The 21574-nt window shown below is 41.9% G+C and overlaps 1 protein-coding gene and 1 long non-coding RNA gene across 4 annotated transcripts; one reads left to right on the top strand and one right to left on the bottom strand.

Moving 5' to 3' along the window:
- The first annotated feature begins 704 nt into the window (after nt 1–704).
- Nucleotides 705–21465, top strand: uggt1 (UDP-glucose glycoprotein glucosyltransferase 1). Of its 3 annotated transcripts, XM_077538385.1 has the most exons (40): nt 705–833; nt 1459–1600; nt 1703–1779; nt 3378–3511; nt 3595–3707; nt 3780–3954; nt 4533–4629; nt 4706–4784; nt 4863–4963; nt 8472–8571; nt 8824–8884; nt 9749–9840; nt 10257–10407; nt 10483–10602; nt 10682–10767; nt 11497–11632; nt 11712–11843; nt 11920–12084; nt 12631–12751; nt 12865–12963; nt 13132–13155; nt 14142–14236; nt 14391–14597; nt 15484–15615; nt 15683–15813; nt 15926–16021; nt 16126–16228; nt 16291–16370; nt 17101–17290; nt 17373–17531; nt 17601–17686; nt 17890–17974; nt 18075–18166; nt 18904–19093; nt 19178–19360; nt 19426–19586; nt 19695–19809; nt 20179–20295; nt 20515–20668; nt 20776–21465. In XM_077538385.1, the coding sequence occupies exons 1-40, from the start codon at nt 803–805 to the stop codon at nt 20793–20795; spliced, it is 4632 nt and encodes a 1543-aa protein (XP_077394511.1). In that variant the 5' UTR covers nt 705–802; the 3' UTR covers nt 20796–21465. The 3 variants fall into 3 exon arrangements, with proteins under 3 accessions (XP_077394511.1, XP_077394510.1, XP_077394512.1); XM_077538384.1 differs by lacking the exon at nt 705–833 and having other exon boundaries at nt 1263–1600; XM_077538386.1 differs by lacking the exons at nt 705–833; nt 13132–13155 and having other exon boundaries at nt 1264–1600.
- Nucleotides 14862–21232, bottom strand: LOC144031332 (uncharacterized). The gene is made up of 3 exons (XR_013287498.1): nt 19677–21232; nt 19441–19560; nt 14862–19367 (listed from the first exon to the last, which is right to left on the bottom strand). It is a non-coding gene; the product is annotated as an uncharacterized LOC144031332 (long non-coding RNA).
- Nucleotides 21466–21574: the final 109 nt, after the last annotated feature.

The raw sequence follows: 21574 nt of genomic DNA, 5'->3' as shown, positions 1-21574 counted from the left end.
GATGTCACCACTTCGGAAGTTACAGCGCACTTTAAGTGACTATAGATTGTCCCAATGTACAAATAATATACAAATATAATAAATTTATGAAAACTGTATATCTTTGTATTCTCTTTTATTATGTACTATACAATTCAGTGGTATTTTTGTTCATTAAAGGCGTTGAAAATCTGGTGGGTTTTGCAACACATTAATTGAACTTCAGTTCAATTTCAATTGGGAATTGATTTAATATACGAGTAAACTGAGTTACGACCCTGGTCACGGAATGAATTAAACTGGAGGTTAATTAATTAATTAATTAGTTTTTGTATTTAATTTAAAAAACAAAACGTTACATTGCAAACACTTTCAAAACTTTGTATGATTTGTTAATTATTTATTGTTATAGAGTATTGTGTTATGTTATAAATTAATTGTTTAGTGAACACACAATCGCACACACACACCCACACACACACTCACTCACTATTAATAAGAAAAAATTGTCACTTGGCGGACGTGCCATAAGCCTGAAGAAAATACCTGAATTAAAAAAAACAAAAGCAAAAAAACACTCTTGTAGTTTTGAGAGGCATGCAGTTGGCATAATGCTTAATGGTTTTGTGTCACGGCTTTATTTGTTATATTTCCCTTATTTTATTTTTTTTATTTTTTTTAGAGCGCGTCTCTTTTTGTTTTGAAGGGGAATGGCGGAGTCATTTTTTTTTTTTTTTTCTCTTCAGCTCGTTTTTGATCAGGCTAATGTATTGGCTACCTAAATCCTCCCCTGACAAGGACCCTACCTACTCTCCGGTAAATCATGATTCCAGGAAGCTACGAAGCCGGCTTCGGTAAGGAGAATAAAGCGATACTTTTACATACAAACCATTGTCTACCTCCTGGTTATATTGGGAAATGTATATCTCGTCTTAATAGCGCTGCGTACAGACGAAAACGGTTTAAATTATGCTTTACTGTTAGCTGAGAGAGCTAGCTAGCTCCTGCGGCTAGCTTTTGTATTCCAGCTGTTGTGAACTCGCCGCCATTGGTTTCTCTGTAACAACAATGTATGACGCTTGTGGTTGGTGTTCATTAGTTATGTGATGCTTGTGTCTTTCAACGAATTGACGCGAATAATGTGACAGCATAAAAGCAGTGACAGAACGAACAAGCTGTGCGCTCATTGGACTAAGGGGCCACGCTGAGAGCTCCTATTGGTTAGAAGCCGTAGCGTCTTTCTGTTTACAAGCGAAGCTGTTGATGCACCCACACGACATCCTGTTAGAATAAATGTAGTCACACAAAATGTTGTCATACAGAGTCTGACTCTTAAAGAACATTCTAATTGCATTCTACTACTAAATTGCGATATCGATCTGAATTTGAGCAATTGGTTAGCCATTAATTGCAAGCGATGTTGATGATCTTGCTCTCTCCTGTTCATGCCCTCAAGTTTCCTCAAATGTCTCGTGCCAGGTGCAGGCTGGACGATGTGGCTTCTGTGGATCTCACTGTTGTTGCCGAATGCCGCTGTTTCCGGGGGTGGGGCCGACTCCAAGGCTGTCACCACCACCCTCACGGCCAAGTGGGCCGACACACCTCTACTGCTAGAAGCCAGGTGAAAAAAAACAAAAAAACGTACACACACCGCATTTAAAATGCGTATTTTAATGTTCACTCTAAAGCCCATTGCAAATTTGTTTTGCGTCATCTTATTCAGTGAGTTCTTGGCAGAGGAGAGCCAGGAGAAGTTCTGGGACTTTGTCGAAGCCAGTCAGAACATAGAAAATGATGATGGTGAGCTAAAGCAATTCACTTGAGAGAATATTTTCTATTATAGTGAAGGTGGCCAAATCTAGAAAACAGGTGAGATCTGATGCAAGCAATAAGAACCCACGGCTTTTTGATGTCAATTTCTCTCGACAGCAGGTGGCTGTCAAATATCAAAATGGCTGCATTCTTTCAGATTGGTAAAAACAGTTGGATTAATCGGATTAATTATTATTCCACTGACAGAGTATGGGCCGGTTATCGGTTTGACGGTTTACTGTGGTTTTAAAATGTCATTGTTTCAAATTACTGTTACAACTAACTGTCCCTCGCCGGCATGAGGATTTCTTTTCACTTTTGACAAGACGTAGCTCACCAGTGATGGTGACTGGACTGTTCTTAAAAATGATGTTTCATTATTTTATCTTAAAGGCACGGTCTTCCGTTTTCACTCAGGAAAATGCGCTATATAAATACAAGATTTTTACTAGTGTTGTTCCGCTACCGTTTTTTGGCCCCTGATACGATACCCAGTTTTGCAGTATCGGACGATACCGATACCATACCGATGCTTAAGGTTTTTTTTCCCTCAACATGAATAAGCTGACCTGCTATTGGTTCAGAGCATTCAAGGACCAATAGGATATCTTAGATCGGCATGCAGTGAACATGTCACATACCAGTGAATGTCATGCATGAGCAAGACACAAGATGCTGCATCCAAAATCCTATATTAATGGTGGAATTAATGGTATCAGCATGTTACTTGTGAGTACTCACCGATACCGATACCACTGTATTAATGCAGTATCAGCATCGGAACAACACTAGTTTTTACTCATGAACTCCTTCTCAATCGACACCTCTGGGCTTCTGTTAATGTGAGGTGGTGATTTTTTCCTAGCCCCCCACCTCCCCACCCTGTATTTTGCCATTGTCTGTTTGTTTTGTCAACAGCGGGACGTTTCTGTGAACAGACAATTGTTTACCCCTCCAGCCAATCGCAGAGCGGGGGGCGGGTCGCAGACGGGGCCGGGCGAATTTGTCGGCTGCATGATGTCACTCCCGCGGCAACTTGACAGCAAGCACAGATTTTATTTATTTATTTTTTCCACTCACTAACACATGTAAGCTTGTGTGACTCAAAAAAAAAAAAGGCTGGGGAGGTGAGGTTTTAGGAAAAAATCACCACCACACATTAACAGAAGCCCAGAGGTGTCGATTGATAAGGAGTTCATGGGTAAAAATCCTGTATTTATATAGTGCATTTTCCTGAGTGAAAACGGAAGACCGTGCCTTTAATGTACCTATATTCTATATTTAGTTTAAATAAAATCGATTGTAATCAGTGGAAAAAAACATTTTATTTAACTGAATATTTAAAAAAAGACAATTTAGATCTGTAATTTTAATACATGGCATTTTTGTTTACTATTCCAATACTGTCAGAATCTAATATTGCCCATTCCTAAGTGAGGCACATAGAACATATTAGTGAAAAGAAAAGAAAATGACTTGACTTTAACAAAATGTCAATTTTTCAAGCTTTATTATGTCGACTTTTTGTCTGATGATGCTGTGATGTAAAAATTAGCTAAGTGCCTTGTTTACTTCTCGTTCTCCAGGCGACACCGACCAGGCGTATTACGAGCTGATAGTGCAGAAAGCGAGCACCTTGCTCAGCTCTGTCCAAGTGAACATGCTCAAGTTCGCCCTGTCCCTCAGAGCCTACTCGGCAACAGTGCACTCCTTCCAGCAGGTATCAGCAATGGAACTTCTTTTTTGGTGTTGTTGTTGTGATTGTATTTTAGCCAGCATTTAATGATCCCGCTGTGCGTCTAGATTGCGTCCAATGAGCCTCCTCCTGCCGGCTGTTCAGCCTTTTTTAGCGTCCATGGAGAGAAGACGTGTGATCCCGACACGTTGGAAGCACTCCTGAAAACAGCGTCGGGAAGGTAACGACAAACCGAAATGAATTTAAGCGCCAAGACTCCTGATAATAATTGCATGTGCTGTCTCCGCCCCAGGCCGAAGCCTTATCTTTTCAAAGGCGACCATAAATATCCCGGATCAAAGTCGGACGCTCCCGTCGTCATCCTGTACGCAGAGCTGGGGAAAGCAAATTTCCGGGAACTTCACCTGGCTGGCGTGGATAAAGTCGGCGAAGGCCTGGCAACTTACGTGCTGCGTCATTATGTTGCTGTAGGTTTCTCATCTGTCATTCCCTCTGGGCTGTATTTGTATCTAATCTTGAAATAGACATCTTTTGTGCCATTCAGTTTAATATCTTAAATTGTCATTGACATTCTTGAAGGGGGAGTTGGCAATTTTCAAAAAGTTTATTTTTGTCAGGATTGGTTAAAGTTGTCATTATGATTTGACCTTGGGAGTACATGATTAAAATGAACTGTGAAAGAAATTATCAATCTCTGGTTGCAATCATCTCCTCTCCATCTGATTGGTTGTTTTTCCTCAGGTTTGATTGTTTCTTGCGGATCAAAGTAAAAAAGATGAGGCCAGAGAGGGCTGATCTTTCACAGATCATTTTAACATGTATAATGGTGCCTTGAAATACAAGTTTAGTTTGTTTCGCGACTTTTCCTGTAAATCAAAACAATGACAATGCAAAAGTGGCTTTTTTGCTTCATTTGAATGGCCATTGTGCTGCTACTTCTGCAGTGAATTATGTTTTTTTTTTTATGCAGCATTGCCAGTTTAGGAAAATTCAGTGATAACAGATGACCGTTCTTAACTGTTTACGTATATATCCTTCCTGGTAGAATCCGAACACAAACAGGGTCTCTCTCTCCGGCTATGGCGTGGAGTTGGCTATCAAAAACCAGGAGTACAAGGCGAAGGATGACACTCAAGTCCAAGGTACGCGCACACACAAAACAACACCCCAATGGTATATGTACATCCAGGACAGTTAGTTAATATAATGTTATTTTAGGGGCAGATGGGAACGCCACAATGATCAGAGAGGACGATCCGGTGGACGAGGTCCAAGGGTTCCTTTTTGGCCGACTCAAGTGAGCCAAACACTCGTCGCTATGTGGCTCCTCACCACAGAGTAAGAACATATTATCAAAGGCATTGTGTGTCTCCAGGACACTCTACCCCGAACTGAAAGAACAGCTGAAGGAACTGAGGAAACATTTAGTGGAAAGCACCAATGAAATGGCGCCGCTCAAAGTTTGGGAAATGCAAGGTGGGTCTCGTTCCAACATCCAGTGTAACTTATGAAAGTATATACTCAAAGTATATACTCCTCTTTTGGGTTCTTTGGATGTTTTTGCAACACTGTATTCAAAATGGTGTTCACACGATACTTTGTCTACTTCTAACTATGGAAAATCCTGAGGCCACCACCCTGCACGAACTCTCGTAGCAAGTTGCAAATGTTCGCTTTAAGGCATTGTTATACTAATATGTTAACATTACTTTGAATTTGTTGATAAGTGATGAGTGTTTTTTTTTTAAGCATGATATAATATTGGTAGTATTGTCTTCTCCAGCAGCCACCTCACATAAGCACATCTCACATAATATCCTTTCTCTACCAAGCCGCGGTACCTAAAAAATTCCCAAAAGAGACATGTTTTTCAACAAGAGCAGAAGTTTCTTGCGTACAGAAAGGGCTGAGGGGAAAAAAAGGAAGTTAATACGTTCATGAGGTTTTGAAACTGACCTAAAAACCACGGTTACCTTGAAATTAGTAAGCAGACAACTGCAACAGGTGACTTGTACTCAAAGTGTGGATTGATTTTTCTTTGGCGGTTTCGTTGTCGTCGTTTTGTGGCACTCCAGAAAAGGGGTGACTAATTCAAAGTAGACATAGGTTTTTCTTAGCTTTTGCATCTATTTTAGCAACACTTACCCCAAAAAACAGCAGCCCACTCAAGGTGACTCAATCATTCATGCACATTGCTTTTCTTTGGTTTTAGCGTTGTTTTTCCTGACAATGATTCCAAAAGATCCAGCTTGGTCACTTCCCATTCAAAGCATGCATGGTGTTTGACCTTGTGAGATTGCAAAATGAAATCAACAACAAATGTTTTGAAAAGAAGTCATCATATCCAAACAAAGGTTAGAAAAGTGCACCGAACCTTAAGGAACAGTCACCAAGCAGGTGGCAGGAATGAAACATTCAGCTTCCAGTTTAGCACCTGCCGGCATTATATCTGCCACTTTCATTTTAAGGGAATCAATTTTACAATGCTGTAAATACCCCCCGAGGAGGCGCGGCTGCTCTGCGTCCATTAGTTTGTAGACAAAGTTGACAAATGTTGACTTTCACTGGCAGTGGAGAAATCGCACGTCTCTGTCGTAAAACACTCGGTTGTTCATTCACCTCAATAAAGCACATCTCTGTATGCTGGTTTTTAGACAGTTGCATTGATAATGTGATAATTAATAGAAGTAACTGGCTAGTAAACTAGTAACGAGTGAACCAAGGTTATTACAGTTATCGAAAACAAATTAAGTACAGTTGAACAAACATTTTCATTAATGCAGTAAAAACAATCAACTGAGAGAAATTAATGCAAAGAGGAGTTTAAATTTGTATACTAGTGTGGCTTTGTGTCATCATGCAGCCATTCGCAACACATCCACGGACAGTCTAATCAATAAAGCGAGGTTGATTGTCAGGACTTCATATAATTGAGGAGATACGAGTCCACTGCAGCATTAAAGCCGCATTGATTAACATTTGATAGCATCCTTTAAATAATCTACTTTCACAATTTCTTTCAACTTTCTCCAATTTGTATGCGTTCCGGGATGCTTGGTCAGTGCCTCCGCAAAGCCGCTCGGGTTGTTTTGACTGAAGCGGGTGAGCAGCGCTTTCAAAGTGTCATGTGGGCATTGGGTCTTTATCTGCAACCCTGCCGTTGCCGGTTAGCGCTAAGAAGATAATATTTTGTCTAGAATTAATGTGATCACGTCATTATTTTTAATGAGCAATTTAGACCTTTAAAAAATCATTTTGCCACTAGCTGTCAACTGAAATGACATCACCTGTGCTGAGGAAACGGGTAACAACAAATCATGGCTAAGTTTGCTGACTAAACCCAGAAAACAGGTGAGCCGTGATTGGTCGTTACTTATTTCCTTAGTACGTGTGATGTCATCTTCAGCCGAAAGCAAGTGGAAAAATGTGTTTTTAAAGACATGAAAAAATAATTGAGTTATCAAATTAATTTGGGGGAAAATATGAACTTTATACTGCTGAAAATGACTCAGAGTTAAGTATCTCTTTAAACAATAGTAACAGTCACATTGGTTCAACTTAAAAAGGACATTTATAGTGAGATGCGGCAAACTGGTAAGAAACAATACACACGCCACAGACTTGCTACAAAAGCAATCACATCAGAATCAAGTTTATTGTCATTGCACAGGTACAAAGCAACAAAATTAGGCTTAACAGGCTGAAAACAACATGAAACACAACGATCAAACAGCGGGTGACAGGACGGAAAGGCCTTGTCGGTCTCCGCTCAGTGAGTGCTCCGAGATGTTGGAATGAGGAAATGAAACAAGATGGCAACAACTGGTGACCTTCGCCGGGGGGAGATTTAGGCAACAACAGGAGCGTTGAAAAACAGGAATGTGTATGTTTGTGAGTGTGCATGCGATGTCAGTGTCCTTCATATTAGAACACCGAGAGTCAAAACAGGATAAGCGTCCAGCCGTAGTTCTTGATCTCGGGGAAAAGTCCAGATAACATGATTTTGGGAGCAGGCCGACAACAATTTGGTCTGGCCTCCAGTCTTGCAGCCGAAGACTCATTCGGGGCTCCAATTAGGCAACATAGCAATCATTTTCCTCAAGACGAGACACCAACTTCTTCTCAGTGGCAGCCATCTTGCGAAGGACCTCAAGCATCACATCCATCTTGCGATTGAGTTCTCTGGTCGCATGAGTTGGAGTGTTGATCTCTCGCCACACGCCATCCACAAAGACGGGCAGGTTTAACTTTGCTGATGACGCTGCAGCGGTCGGTTGAATTTTCCGATAAATCAGGTACCCGCCGGCTGCAATCAGCAGGACACCTGTTATCAAGATTCCGATAACGTAGATGTCTTCCACATCCTCCACAGACAAAATGGATAGGCACACCGTTCTCCACTTGTTCCCGGAGTCTAAGGTGTAGCCAGCAGGAAATGTCCCTGAGGGGCAAGAAAGCTCCCCCGTGACTGCTCTTCTCGTCGAGAAAATTCTGTCGACTGATCCGACAGTCCAGCTGACAAATTCCATGGTTAACTTTTGGAACAGAGCAGGACGCGAAGAAATGGTTGATGAAAGACCGCACAGGACGAAGATGGCAAGCTTGGAATTGAGAAGGGAGGGTGCAGAGCAAAAAAAGTGTCCGCCTCTTCCGACAACAAAAAAAGTCTGCCAATGACAGTGTGTACTGGAATGCGAATCATTTCAACATAGTCCAAAATCTTAAATATTGTGAAAATTCTCCAAGTCACAACACTACAGTTCAAACAAATGACCCTTTACAAGCCTCACTTGGTGCTGCTGTTTTGGTTAGTAACAGAGTTCAACTGTGCTTATCAGTTTTTGTCTATGATGGCACGTCTAACTGAATGGGTCAGTTAGACAGGCGGATGTGATTTGAGGAACTTTAAGGAATAAAAATGAGCAACTTTAAAATAGGTTATTTTTTTCCCCTCTCTCTACCTTTTGCACGGCTTCTTTTCCAGACCTGAGTTTCCAGACAGCCGCTCGCATCCTGGCTGCTCCAGCTGTGGATGCCCTTAATGTCATGAAGGACCTCAGTCAAAACTTCCCCACCAAGGCCAGGTAAAGAATAAGCACACACACAACGCAATCGCCTGCTTGGAAGTTAAAGGAATGTTTAATGTTTTGTCTCGGTTTACGACTGTACCAACATACCACCTTTTAAGGTTCAATAAAGGTTTTTATGCACAGTGGCATAAAAATACATCATCATGCTCAGTTACTGCTGAACTTAGTGTTTTTGATTTGATATTTTTACATTTATGTCCTATAAAAATATTTTCTTCTAATGTGCACCCTTACTCCCCCTCGTAGGTCCATCACCAAAACGGTGGTCAGCGCTGAGATACGCAAAGAAATCGCCGAAAACCAGAAGGTACCACTTCCTCTCACCGACAGCCTGCCACTGGCCACTTGAAAGCTGTTTCAAAAAGTCTGCCTATGGAGGCCAAATTTTACAAATGTCTCTTGTGTTGTCACCATGTTTGCACCACTAATAAACAAATCTTCCTTCTCATTTAACCAAAGCAGAGCGATTGAGAAAGAAATTACTGCCTTAATTTGAATGTTTAAGTGTCAGATGTTGACATTGATTCCAAATGTTATGGAATGTCAGACAAAATTAACATTTGACTGATGTGTTTGAACGCAACAGATCCAGGCCAGTGAAAAAAAAAAAATGTCTCATACAAACCATTATTGCACAGGACCTCTGCAATACCTTCTCTTTCGACTCCAAGGGGAAATATCTCAAAAGTAGGACTGCCTGCCTCCACTTTTATGAAGGGTTTATTATTTGAAGAAGTGTGGACACGTTTACCCGCGATGACATTTTCTCTGTCAACACGCTGTTTGAGCAGGACGCACAATATTTGTGCTCACGCGTCCGGTTGTAATTGAGGCACTCGCAATTTTGATGAAACTGGCGGCGTCGTCTCTCCCTAATGAGATTTAACTGGCGGCAGGCACTAACTTCCAGCAATGTCACGCAGGCAGTAATTAGCTTGTTTAACTCAGGGTTGGAATTTCTCAACTAACGGACTCTCGAGCAAAGCTGACAGTGCTTGTGTTGATTGTTGGATTCTGCTGTATTTTAATTTCTCACATGATTGAATGACTTAAAAAAATCCAAATGTTATTTTTTGACCATATCGCCCAGTCTGAAAATAAAAGTTGGATTTGACAGTGGGATTCCGTGTAAACGCACGTTACTTTATTTAGTGATTTCCTTGTCTTTCAGTTCTTCAAAGGAACGCTGGGGCTGCATCCGGGTGACTCGGCCCTGTTCATCAACGGGCTGCACATCGATCTGGACTCACAAGACATCTTCAGGTATTCACACATCATTAGTTACCAAAGAAACCAGCAGTTTTATCCCATGTAGCTATCTGTTTGCGCTGGGTTTACAAATGAGTGTGTCTAGTGAACCTAAGATGCATGTTTTTGGAATGGGGGCCCACGAAAGCCGAAAACAGAGACTCAAACCCGAAACCTCTTAACTGTGAGGCAGATGTGTTAACCACTACCTCCACCGTTTCTCACTTTAAAACAGATCCGTCACTGTCCGAACTTATAATGAGAGGACACTTTAGATTGTGTTTACAGGAAAATTCCTATCAATGCAAAGATGGAAAAAATTGTCTCTTTTTTTTCAAAGGAGAAAAAATATATATGTTCGAGAAAGAAACTTTAATGCAAAGACATTTTGCATCCCCCTTTCTCTCTCTGAACTGTCCCATGTTTGGTAGTGTGTTTGAGGTGCTGCGCAGCGAGGCGCAAGTGATGGACGGTCTGCGTTCGCTGCTCATCGACACGCCGTACATCCACGACATCCTCAAGCTCAACGTGCAGCCGTCGGACTCAGACTACGCCGTCGACATCCGCAACCCCGCCATCAGCGTAAGGGCCGGCCGACATCAAGCGCTCCGCAGATAACGCAAGCGCGTGTGTACATGTTGTCATTTGTGTTTTTAGTGGATTAACAACTTAGAGACAGACCATCGCTACAGCTCGTGGCCATATAATGTTCAAGAGTTGCTCAGACCCACCTTCCCGGGAGTGATCAGGCAGATCCGCAAGAACTTCCACAATCTGGTAGGACGCCGACGACGAACAAAGCTGGAGTGAATCCAATCTTAACACTGAATTTTGTTGTGGGTGTGCGTATGTGTAGGTGATCATTCTGGATCCGACTCAGGAGAACGCTGTGGAGCTGCTAAGTGTTGCAGAGATGTTCTATTCAAACAACATCCCACTCAGGTCATTGGTTTTAGTCAACCAAACAACATTGATTGATTTTTTTTTTTCTTTCTTTCTTTTCTTAATAAAATGTCCCCCCTGCCTATTCACATTTTTGTAGATTTTTTTGGGGGGAGCCATGTCTTCCATTGGGTTGCGGAAAAACTCCCCTTTTCTATATTTTGTGCTATTTTTGACGTGGCTTAAGATGGCGTCAAAGTCCTGTTTCATAGAAAAGCAGTACATGGTCAGTGGTCACCATCTTGTAGCCTAACCATATTAAAGTGTGTGGAGAAGCCTGATAATACTTTCTGAAAAGTAGCGGTTTGGTTTATATACGCAATTATATACCGTGTCAGAGGGACATAAATTATTTTTCCAATATTTGTGGCAGGGCTCAGTCCCTATTCCCTGGAATGAGAATATATTTCATTTATATCCTTATATTAATATAAATGCCATACTTATTACCATGCTTTAATTATTAAAAACGTTCAAGACAAAATTTTAGTAGATTATGAAGTGTATATGGAATGAAATGGAACAAGTTTATGATTCATTTATTATCCAAAATGGAAAGTGTAATATTTATTCCTCTATAATTACAATGACATTTTAGAGATATGAGCACCACACGACCAGGCCTTTTGGCATCAATTTATATGAAAATCAATTTCTGAGTTTAGTCAAGTATCGTACACTCCGTATCCCGATAAGAAACTTAACATAGCCTGTGTGTGTGTTTTGTAGGATCGGGCTTGTATTCGTGGTGTCGGACGAAGACAACATAGACGGAATGCAGGACGCGGGCGTGGCCCTGCTGCGGACTTACAACTACATCAGCGATGAAGTGGATAGCCACAACGCTTTCGAGGCGGTCATCTCAGTGAGTCCGATCCTCTGACCGTGAGACACGATCGCGTTGTTATCACCTCATCTTGTTCTGTTTTGATGTCGTCCTCAAGATGTTCAACCATGTCCCTCCGGGTGGCCGACTGACCGTCGCCAATGTGGTTAAAGTTCTGGAGAAGCGGTTCCCCTACGTGGAGGTCAGCAGCGTCCTGGGACCGGATTCCAACTACGACAACAACAGAAAGGTGAGACGATGATTTTCTTCATAATAAAATCCAGTTTGCTAGTTTGCTAATTTGCTATTTGTGTGCATGTTTGCAGGAAGGACGGGCGTACTATGAGCAGACGGGGGTGGGCCCATTACCGGTGGTCATGTACAACGGAATACCGTACCAGCGCGAGCACCTGGAGCCAGACGAACTGGAGACCATCACCATGCAGAAGATCCTGGAGACCACCTCCTTCTACCAGAGGGCCGTCTACCTGGTCAGTTGGAGCACATACAAGGACTGTATCGTTAGGGTTCCTTCAGATCTTTGAAAATTCTTAAAAACCGCTGACGCCATAGCAAAAAAAAATGTTATAAATCAATTTCCAAAATGCATAAGTAGGATTTTGTCTCGTATCTCAAAATAGATGATCATTCTTAAAGAATTAATTCACCGAATAACTCTTTGAGTATGTTTCAGCGTTGAACATAGTAGGTGCACATTTGAGTACAGGTGCTTTAATCCCGGTTATTCTGTAAGACAGTTGGCAGTTGCAACCTTGTAATTGAGACGCTGTTTGCTAATGATGTCTCCTAATGACTTGTTTTAATCTCCGATGTGCTGACTTGCAGTAAACTAATGAGATCGAATGCTGAGCTAACAGTCAGGGGACTGCGCCCGTTGCTGATTGGCTGACAACAAAGGAAGAAAAGAATTAGTTTTCTAGTTTGGAAGAAAGTTGAATTGAATGTTGGTGCCAAGGGAATGTGTGTTTTTTTTAACACCTTTTCTAATTCATAATAATTGATGTTCATTTGTGTAGGGCGAGCTGGGCACCGATCACGACGTTGTTGACTTCATCATGAACCAGCCCAACGTGGTCCCTCGCATCAACTCCCGAGTGCTGTCCACTGCCAGAACATACCTGGACCTCTCCGACACCAGTGAGTCCATTTTCAATAATCGTCCCTCAGTGTCATCAGGGAGCCGCTTGCAAAACCACCAACGTAATGTCCTGCCTTTTTTTTTTTCTTTTCTTCTCCCCACTTCTCCCTAGACAACCATTTTGTGGACGATTACGCTCGCTTCTCCACTCTGGACACACGGGAGAAGAGCACGGCTGTGGCCAACAGCATCAATTACATGACCAAGAAAGGTCAGCACTTTAAAAGGGGACTTTTTAGTGGCGTTTGAGAACCGCCCCAGTGAAGACGATTCAGTCACCTTCAAGCCCGAATGCTCCTCATGTAGTCTCCTCCTCTTTCCTTCTCCTCCGCTTCCTCTCCCGCTCCGTCCTCGCGTCTTAAAATGTTGCCCGCGCCAGCGCTGACCGCCACCAATCGGCATGGTAATCACCTCCTCATTATCCCCTGTAGTGCCACTTGTCCGTCCGCGCATCATCGCTCGCACATTGGCTCATTAGGCATGACATTGTCCATTTAGGCCTACCTGCTAATGTACTCAACTTTTAACTAACTTTTATCTTTTTCCTCCATCTTCACATAGGGAACATGGATAGTACTTGTTAAGTTGTTCCACGGCTTGTTGCGCTCTTGCCCACTGTACTTTTGAAATATCAAGAGATTGCATTTGCTCTGCCATTTTGTTAATTTATTTTTTATTTTTGTGAATTAATTCTTTTGGTTAATTATACCTTAAATAATTGGTTATTCATTAACTTAAGTTTGATAATATCGCTGGCGTTGGGCCAAAATCCTGTACCTGTAAAATAATCACTTTTCAGGAGACACCCAAAACAGCATTTTTGTTCAACCAATAACATTGCATCATTGAAGAAAGCAAGACATTTTCAACCATTTAGATTGGTCAGTCATTTTGAGAAATAACATCCACACATGTGGACTAAACAACACTAAATTATGGGAAAAAATCTGAAATTGACTGGCCCACCACCAGCGATGTGTAAAATTAATGAATTATGATTGAATTAATTCTAAACCTTATTTTAAAATGAGAATGATTTTTTTATGATGTTTAATCAAGTAATTTAATTACCAAAAATATTTTAGTAAATAATAGTAATTAGAATTGTTGGTAAATTAATTACTGTATGTGCTTTATTGTCACTAGGGTCATTTTCAAATAATTATATTGACCATTAATGAATATTAGATGACTAAAGTAAACAGTTTTATATGTTAAAATGTATGTATTTTTGTTGTATTTAATTACCCCCAAGGTAAATTAGGTCTATCTATAGTACATCTACATCCAACTATTTTTTTGTATTTATTTACCCCATCTATGAAATTTATATATAATAATATCTTGTGAACCAATTGTGTAACTTTTTCTTTTTTCTCCGCTGGCCAGATGATGGCTACATCCGGCCCGTGACCTTCTGGGTGGTGGGAGACTTCGATGCACCTTCAGGGCGTCGCCTCCTCTATGATGCCATCCGACACATGGTGACTTTATCCCATTTATCCTCAACATGACGGCTCATCTTCTTTATTTGACCTGTTTCATCAAATAAGAACAGAGACAAACACAAAAAAGCACAACCATTTTCCACGACAAGTTTCCCAGGTCTCCTGACGTGCCGTTTCTCACCGCTAACAGAAAACTAGTAACAACGTGCGACTTGGCGCGATCAGCAACCCGTCGGCCAAGCCGTCCGCCGAGTCGAGCCGCGTGACTCGCGCCATCTGGGCCGCCATGCAGACGCAGTCCGCCAACAACGCCAAGAACTTTATCACCAAGATGGCCAAAGAGGAAACGGCAGCAGCACTGCAGAAAGGAACCGATGTCACAGAGTTCGCTGTTGGGGTGAGTTCATCTCGCTCGTTTGTTTACACGTTGTGGCAATAAGTTAATACGGTGGTAACATGACTTTTGAGTGGCGTAACCTACGAGTTTTTTTACGACTTTTTTTTATATTTATTTATTTATTTATTTATTGATTGATTTATTTATTTATTCATTTATTTTTACTTAAGCAAGTAGGCATAAATGATTTAGAAAAATAAACCGATGGTGAATTCCCCCCCCCCCCCCCCCCCAGTATTATAATTTTAATTTAATATGCAATAATTTTTTTAAAGATGTAATTTCCGTTTAATATTTAACAAACAAAATAAATTAATCTGTATTACACTAAACTGTCTCATTTATTATACATAAATATTTTGGCCTTATAGATTAGAAATAGTAGTGCTAAAATAAAGGCAAATTAACCGTAAATTAATTTGAGTTTATTGATCTACTTCAGTTAGTTATTATTACTAATGGTGTCAAAATGAATTAATTATGATTGAATTAATTCTAACCTAATTTTTAAAATGCCAATGATTTTTTTTATAATGATTAATTAAATAATTTCATTGCCAAAAATATTTTGATTTCTAATTATAATTGCTGGTAAATTAAGTTCTGTTTTTAGGTTACACTTGTGCTAAAATAAAGGCAAATGGACCATAAATTAATTTGAAAGAGTTTATTCATCTACTTCAGTTAGTTAGTTATTTTTATTAGTGCTGTCAGTTAAAGAATTAAAGCTTTAACTCTGAAGTAACAGCCTTGTATCTGTATATGTTTAATTTCCAAACAAATTAAGTCTGTTCAAATAAATAAAATTTTAAACTATGTTCACCTCACCTGAACGAAAAATTCATGCTTGTGTCGTCAGTCTATATTTTGTGAATTTTTCCGTCAGGGGATGGATGTGTCATCGTTCAAGAGTGCATACGAGAGCCACAAATTTGACTTCCTGCTTTCCCACGCCGCCTACTGCCGAGACGTGCTCAAACTGAAGAAGGGCCAGCGAGCCGTCATCAGCAACGGACGAGTGAGTCCTTCTATTTTTTGGGATGGATTTGTTCCTCATTTAACCATTTTGCTTTTTCCTGCTGCAGATCATCGGCCCGCTGGAGGATGACGAGGTGTTCAACCAGGACGACTTCCTCCTGCTGGAGAGCATCATCCTCAAAACGTCGGGCGAGCGCATCAAAAGCAAAGTGCAGCAGTTTGGCATTGAGGAGGACAGGTAGATCACGTCTTTAGGGTTTTAACCTTCCTGTTTGGTGTATTTCTCTTTTGTTTTGTTTGTATTACTCTTGAAATGATCTCAATATAGATTAATGCTGGTTTTCTCTCAGGGCCAGCGACCTGGTAATGAAGGTGGACGCTCTGCTGTCATCGCAGCCCAAAGGAGAAGCGCGCATCGAGTATGGCTTTGCTGACGACCGCCACAGGTGAGCTTGTGGAGGGAAAAGCAAACAAACATAACAGTACTTCCCTGAAATGGACCAGATTGATGTTGCGCAACATCTAAGCACGTCTTTGTGCTTGTCGCCAGCGCTGTGAAGATCCGTCCCAAGGAGGGAGATGTTTACTTTGACGTCGTCGCCGTGGTGGATCCCGTCACGCGGGATACTCAGAAACTGGCTCCTTTCCTGATGGTAACGGACTTTACCCATCAACTGTCGACGTCTCGTGAACACCGTATGTCGTCTTCCCGCAGGTTCTGAAGCAACTGGTCAACGTCAATCTGCGCGTCTTCATGAACTGCCAGTCCAAACTGTCTGACATGCCTCTAAAGAGGTATGGCTAGCAACTCGGTCCCTCATTTTAGCATCATGTTGGTTAGCAGACAACACCAGTGGGCATTAATTAAGGAAGTACATTGTTAACTTGGAAAGAGAAAAAAAGTTGCACTTGTTAATTTTTTTCTTAATGCATTATTTGGCTCACAACAGGTCATACTTATTCATTTATTTATTTAACCTTAATTTGTTTACTTCTATTTTTTATTATTATTATTTGTTTTATTTTTATGATGATTTACTTTTTTATTTTTGCTATTTTTTTTTTAACTTTATTTATTTATTACCTTTATACATTACTTACTTTGGAACAGAATGGCGGCTTGACTTTTTTTTTTTTTTTTTTTTTTTTTTTTTTTTTTTTTTAAAGGATTGAACTTAAGTTTTATCTATTAGCAAGCTAACAACAAACTCGTTACTGACACTCTTCCTTCTGTTTTTTTTTTGTGTTTGTTTTCTTTTCTGGTGGGAATTAAAGTTCTTATGTGGCCTTTTCCAAGAACTACCTAAACACAGCATAACATTAATTTGCAAATAATATAAATTTATTGCTTACTTTGGAGGAGACAAAAGTTGTGCGCGCTAACAGCACTTTTTTTTTAGGGTTTGGTCTGACTATGTGATCGACCACATTCTCCACTAACAAACCAATGAAAGCGCACAATTTTTTTACGTTTCTCACCTTTGTTCAATTTTTAAGCCAATTTGTTTCACTGCGTCCTCTCCAGTTTTTACCGCTACGTGCTGGAGGCGGAGCTGGCGTTCCAGGCGGACGGCAGCTTCTCTCCGGGCCCCATGGCGCAGTTCCTGGACATGCCTCAGTCGCCGCTCTTCACCCTCAACCTCAACACTCCGGAGAGCTGGATGGTGGAGTCCGTGCGCACGCGCTACGACCTGGACAACATCTACCTGGAGGAGGTCGCGTCACGTTCATGACATGGCGTTGAGATTTTTACGCAGCGGCTCACAGAATGCTTGTTTTTGTGCGTCGATGCGGCAGGTGGAGAACGTGGTGGCGGCGCAGTACGAGCTGGAGCACCTCCTCCTGGAGGGTCACTGTTTCGACGTCAGCTCGGGCCAGCCGCCGCGCGGCCTTCAGTTCACGCTGGGCACCGCCTCCGAGCCCGTCATCGTGGACACCATCGTCATGGCAAACCTCGTACGCGGACGCGTCGCGAGCTTCTCGTCACGACCGCACAAATGTTTTTGACTGAATGTGTTGTTGCAGGGTTATTTCCAGCTCAAGGCCAATCCAGGTGCTTGGAACCTGAAGATGAGGAAAGGCAGATCTGATGAGATCTATAAGATTTACAGGTGATGCAGACATTTTTAAATATGTGTAGTACGAGTTGTTGTGAGTCGGGCTTACCCAAAATGCTAACATGCTAACAGTTGCTGTGCTGACGTGTAGCCTAGCAACATGACCGTTTCAAATGAGAAAAAGAAAAAGATGTTTGCAATTGGCAGTTGCAATCTGGCAGGATCGCAACCTGAGTGCAGCCTTTCCCTGTTTCCAGTCACGACGGCACGGACTCGCCGGAAGACTCTGACGACATCATCGTGGTCCTGAACAACTTCAAGAGCCGGATCATTAAAGTCAAGGTGAGTTTTGAGTGCAGTTAAACCGGCGCTGTCTCTTCTCACAGAATGATCACATTCACTCATTCATCCATGTACACTGTGGTGTGTGCGTGACCATCAGGTCCAGAAGAAAGCCGACAAGATCAACGAGGAGCTGCTGAGTGACAGCAGCGCCGAGGAGAACGACACCGGCTTCTGGAAGTCTCTGACCAGGTAAGACCAGAAGAGGGAAAACTTTGGGATTTTTAACAAGATCATTTGTACATGCGGTAAAAGATGTATTCATTATTCTTTAATATTAACACAATATTTCTTAAATACAAAATAAATGTCCATTTATGAAGTTTAGAAAAAAGCTAAATTGATACAAAAATGTAAATGCTGGATGAGCTGGATTGAAAGGGGAAGTCAACCCCCCCCCAAATGTTTGTTGATATGTTCTATACAGCACCACTAGTCTATATACAGTATTCCGGTTGATATTGCATTAGTGGAATAAAAGTTAAGCAGCAAAATCTAGCAGTTTTTATGTATCAGAAGGCGGCCATTTTGTCACTTGCTGTCCAGTGAAAATGACATCGCAGTTGCTCAGGTCAACCAATCACAGCGCAGCTTCAGAAAACAGGTGAGCTCTGATCGGTTGTTACCTGAGCATGAGCAACTGTGATGTCATCTTCAGTTGACAGCAAGTGGCAAAATGGCCGCCCCCTGAGATGGATCAAAACGGATGGATTTTGCTTAATTACTCATATTTCACAAATGTGATAGTAATCAAAATGTTATGTTTCATACTAGTGAGGTCACATATAACATTATTGTCAAGAAATGTTGAAGGTTGACTTCCACTTTAAGAACAGAGTGGGCTGTTTTCCCACCCCTGACGTACGCCAAGCAGTCCCAAAAAGCCAAAATATTCAGCTCAACCTTGAAACTATCCCCCTCCATTTCAGGGGCTTCACGGGCGGCGGGAAGACGGAGGAGGCCAAGCAGGATAAAGACGACGTCATCAACATCTTCTCTGTGGCCTCGGGTCACCTGTACGAGCGCTTCCTCAGGATCATGATGCTGTCGGTCCTGAAGAACACCAACACGCCCGTCAAGTTCTGGTTCCTCAAGAACTACCTGTCGCCAACCTTCAAGGTGGGGGCTCGTGCCCACCTCTGGCCGCCTTTCATATCGCACGCTAAGCTTGAAAGCCGCTCGCCGTCTTTGCCGCCCCCGTAGGAGTTCATCCCGCACATGGCCAAGAAGTACGGCTTCCAGTACGAGCTGGTGCAGTACAAGTGGCCTCGCTGGCTACACCAGCAGACGGAGAAGCAGAGAATCATCTGGGGCTACAAGATCCTCTTCCTGGATGTGCTCTTCCCGCTCGCTGTCGACAAGATCCTCTTTGTGGACGCAGATCAGGTCCTCACTATTTATCCATATACATTTATAGATTATATTTATCTATTTATTTATTTTCCTTTCAGATCGTGCGCACCGACCTGAAGGAGCTGCGGGACTTTGACCTGGAGGGGGCGCCGTACGGCTACACGCCTTTCTGCGAGAGCAGGCGGGAGATGGACGGATATCGATTCTGGAAGTCCGGCTACTGGGCCAGTCACCTGGCGGGACGCAAGTACCACATCAGGTACACGAGAACACAAAGACAAATATGAAAAATACACAAAAGGCAGACAAACCGAACAAAAACACAGACGCACGAACATGTGATCGCTACCTGACATGTGCTCTCCAGCGCCCTCTACGTTGTGGACCTGAAGAAGTTCCGCAAGATCGCAGCAGGGGATAGACTGCGGGGTCAGTACCAGGGTCTCAGCCAGGACCCCAACAGTCTGTCCAACCTGGATCAGGTGCACAACACGCACACACGTCTCCATTTTGTGTCTCCGCCTCCTCTTTTGTTTGTCTTCTCGCACTTGTTTTCATGGCAATGATACTGACAATATAGATTCCCAAAAGTCTTCTCCTTATTATTTTTTTATTATTATTAGGCTGTTATACAACCTGCAAACTGTGCAAACAAACTGTAAGTTAAACGGTTAAAAATAATACATTTAAAAAATATATATATACTTCATGACAAAAACTGTCGTTAGTTAAAAATATTTGTGCAGTTAAAGTGTCAGAAACAGCTTTAAAATTTCAGCTAAAATCCTGGAAGTAACATCACAATCAAAATGTACACCTTTTAATTTATTGTTTTTTTCTTTTTTGGCAAGGATCTTCCCAACAACATGATCCACCAAGTGCCCATCAAGTCTCTGCCTCAGGAGTGGTTGTGGTGTGAGACGTGGTGTGACAACGCCTCCAAGAAAAACGCCAAAACAATAGACCTGGTAAACTGCACGACAACAACACAAAGACACAAACAAACAAACACCATGAATTAAAACAAAAACAAACAAAAAAACAGATCTAAAGCTGACATAACAATCATCTGTGATGAAGGAAAAAGCAAAAAGCAGGCTGTCATACACTTGATGGCCACTGGAGGGCGCACTCGTTAACACATTAACTTCCATTCATCATGTGTCTTTGCCTGTGTGTGTTTGTAGTGTAACAACCCGATGACTAAGGAGCCCAAACTTCAGGCGGCCGTGCGCATCGTGTCCGAGTGGAGCGACTACGACCAGGAAGTCAAACGGCTGCAGACTCTCGTCCAACAAGAAGTCGCACACACGAACCCAACAGCAGAGTTGCCCAGCACAGGTACAATCTTAGAGTGATTGACTCTTTCCTATTAGACAAGGCTTACTAAATGAAGCTCCTCCCCACACTTCCAACATATAATTCTCTCAACTGTTTGTGCCTTTCAGACAGCCACACGGAGCTGTGAGGACGCCATCTTTTCTGGATGCCAAAGACGGCTCTGTTTCAAGAGCCGTTTTGTCTCCCTCCCGCCACAAAATGGCTTCCGCGCTCCCACTATCACGCCGTGTTTTGTTTCTCGGCACTTTTGCCCCGCACTTAAGTTGGGAGCGTCTTCGGCCTTCATGTGTGCTGTTTGCCAGAGTACCTGGAGAAAACTTCTCTCTAGATACTTCCGTATCCCCAGAAAGCATGCGTTAGCTTCATTGAACACTCAAAATTGGAAATAGTGGTTTTGTTTTCTATATGTGTCTTGCGATTGGCTGGCAACCAGTCCGTGGTGGAAGCCGCCTCTCACCCAAAGTCAGCTGGGATGGACTCCAGTGCGTGTACACGCGCAAATAAATGTCATTTGTGAATGTTAGTCCATTTAAATTCCATTTTTGTTGTCAATATGATGTTGTCCATGCCTGAAGACTTTTTTTTTTTTTTTTATGAAAAATTGTGATTTTATTTTTTATTTTATTTTTTTTTTTTTTTAATAGCAATTTGGTTATCTGCTGGGGCAAATGAGGATTTTTTTCAGAGTGCTGGCACAGAGGACAATTATAGTGGAATAATTCCTGTATGACTTTTTTTGGGGGGGGGGGGTCATATTTTTGTTTAATAAAAAAAACAAAAATCCCTAAAATGGTTGACGTGACATCTCATGTTTTGCTTTTTGTTTGATTGTATTTTCTCATCTCAAAATGAGCATTTTTTTTTTTAACGACCATGTATACAGTAAGACTTTTTTGGGGAATTTTT

The sequence above is a fragment of the Festucalex cinctus genome, chromosome 12 (genome assembly GCF_051991245.1).
Source record: "Festucalex cinctus isolate MCC-2025b chromosome 12, RoL_Fcin_1.0, whole genome shotgun sequence".
NCBI classification, from domain to species: Eukaryota; Metazoa; Chordata; class Actinopteri; order Syngnathiformes; family Syngnathidae; genus Festucalex; species Festucalex cinctus.
The sequence above is the reverse complement of the archived record's forward strand: the minus strand, read 5'-3'. Positions and strand labels throughout refer to the sequence as shown.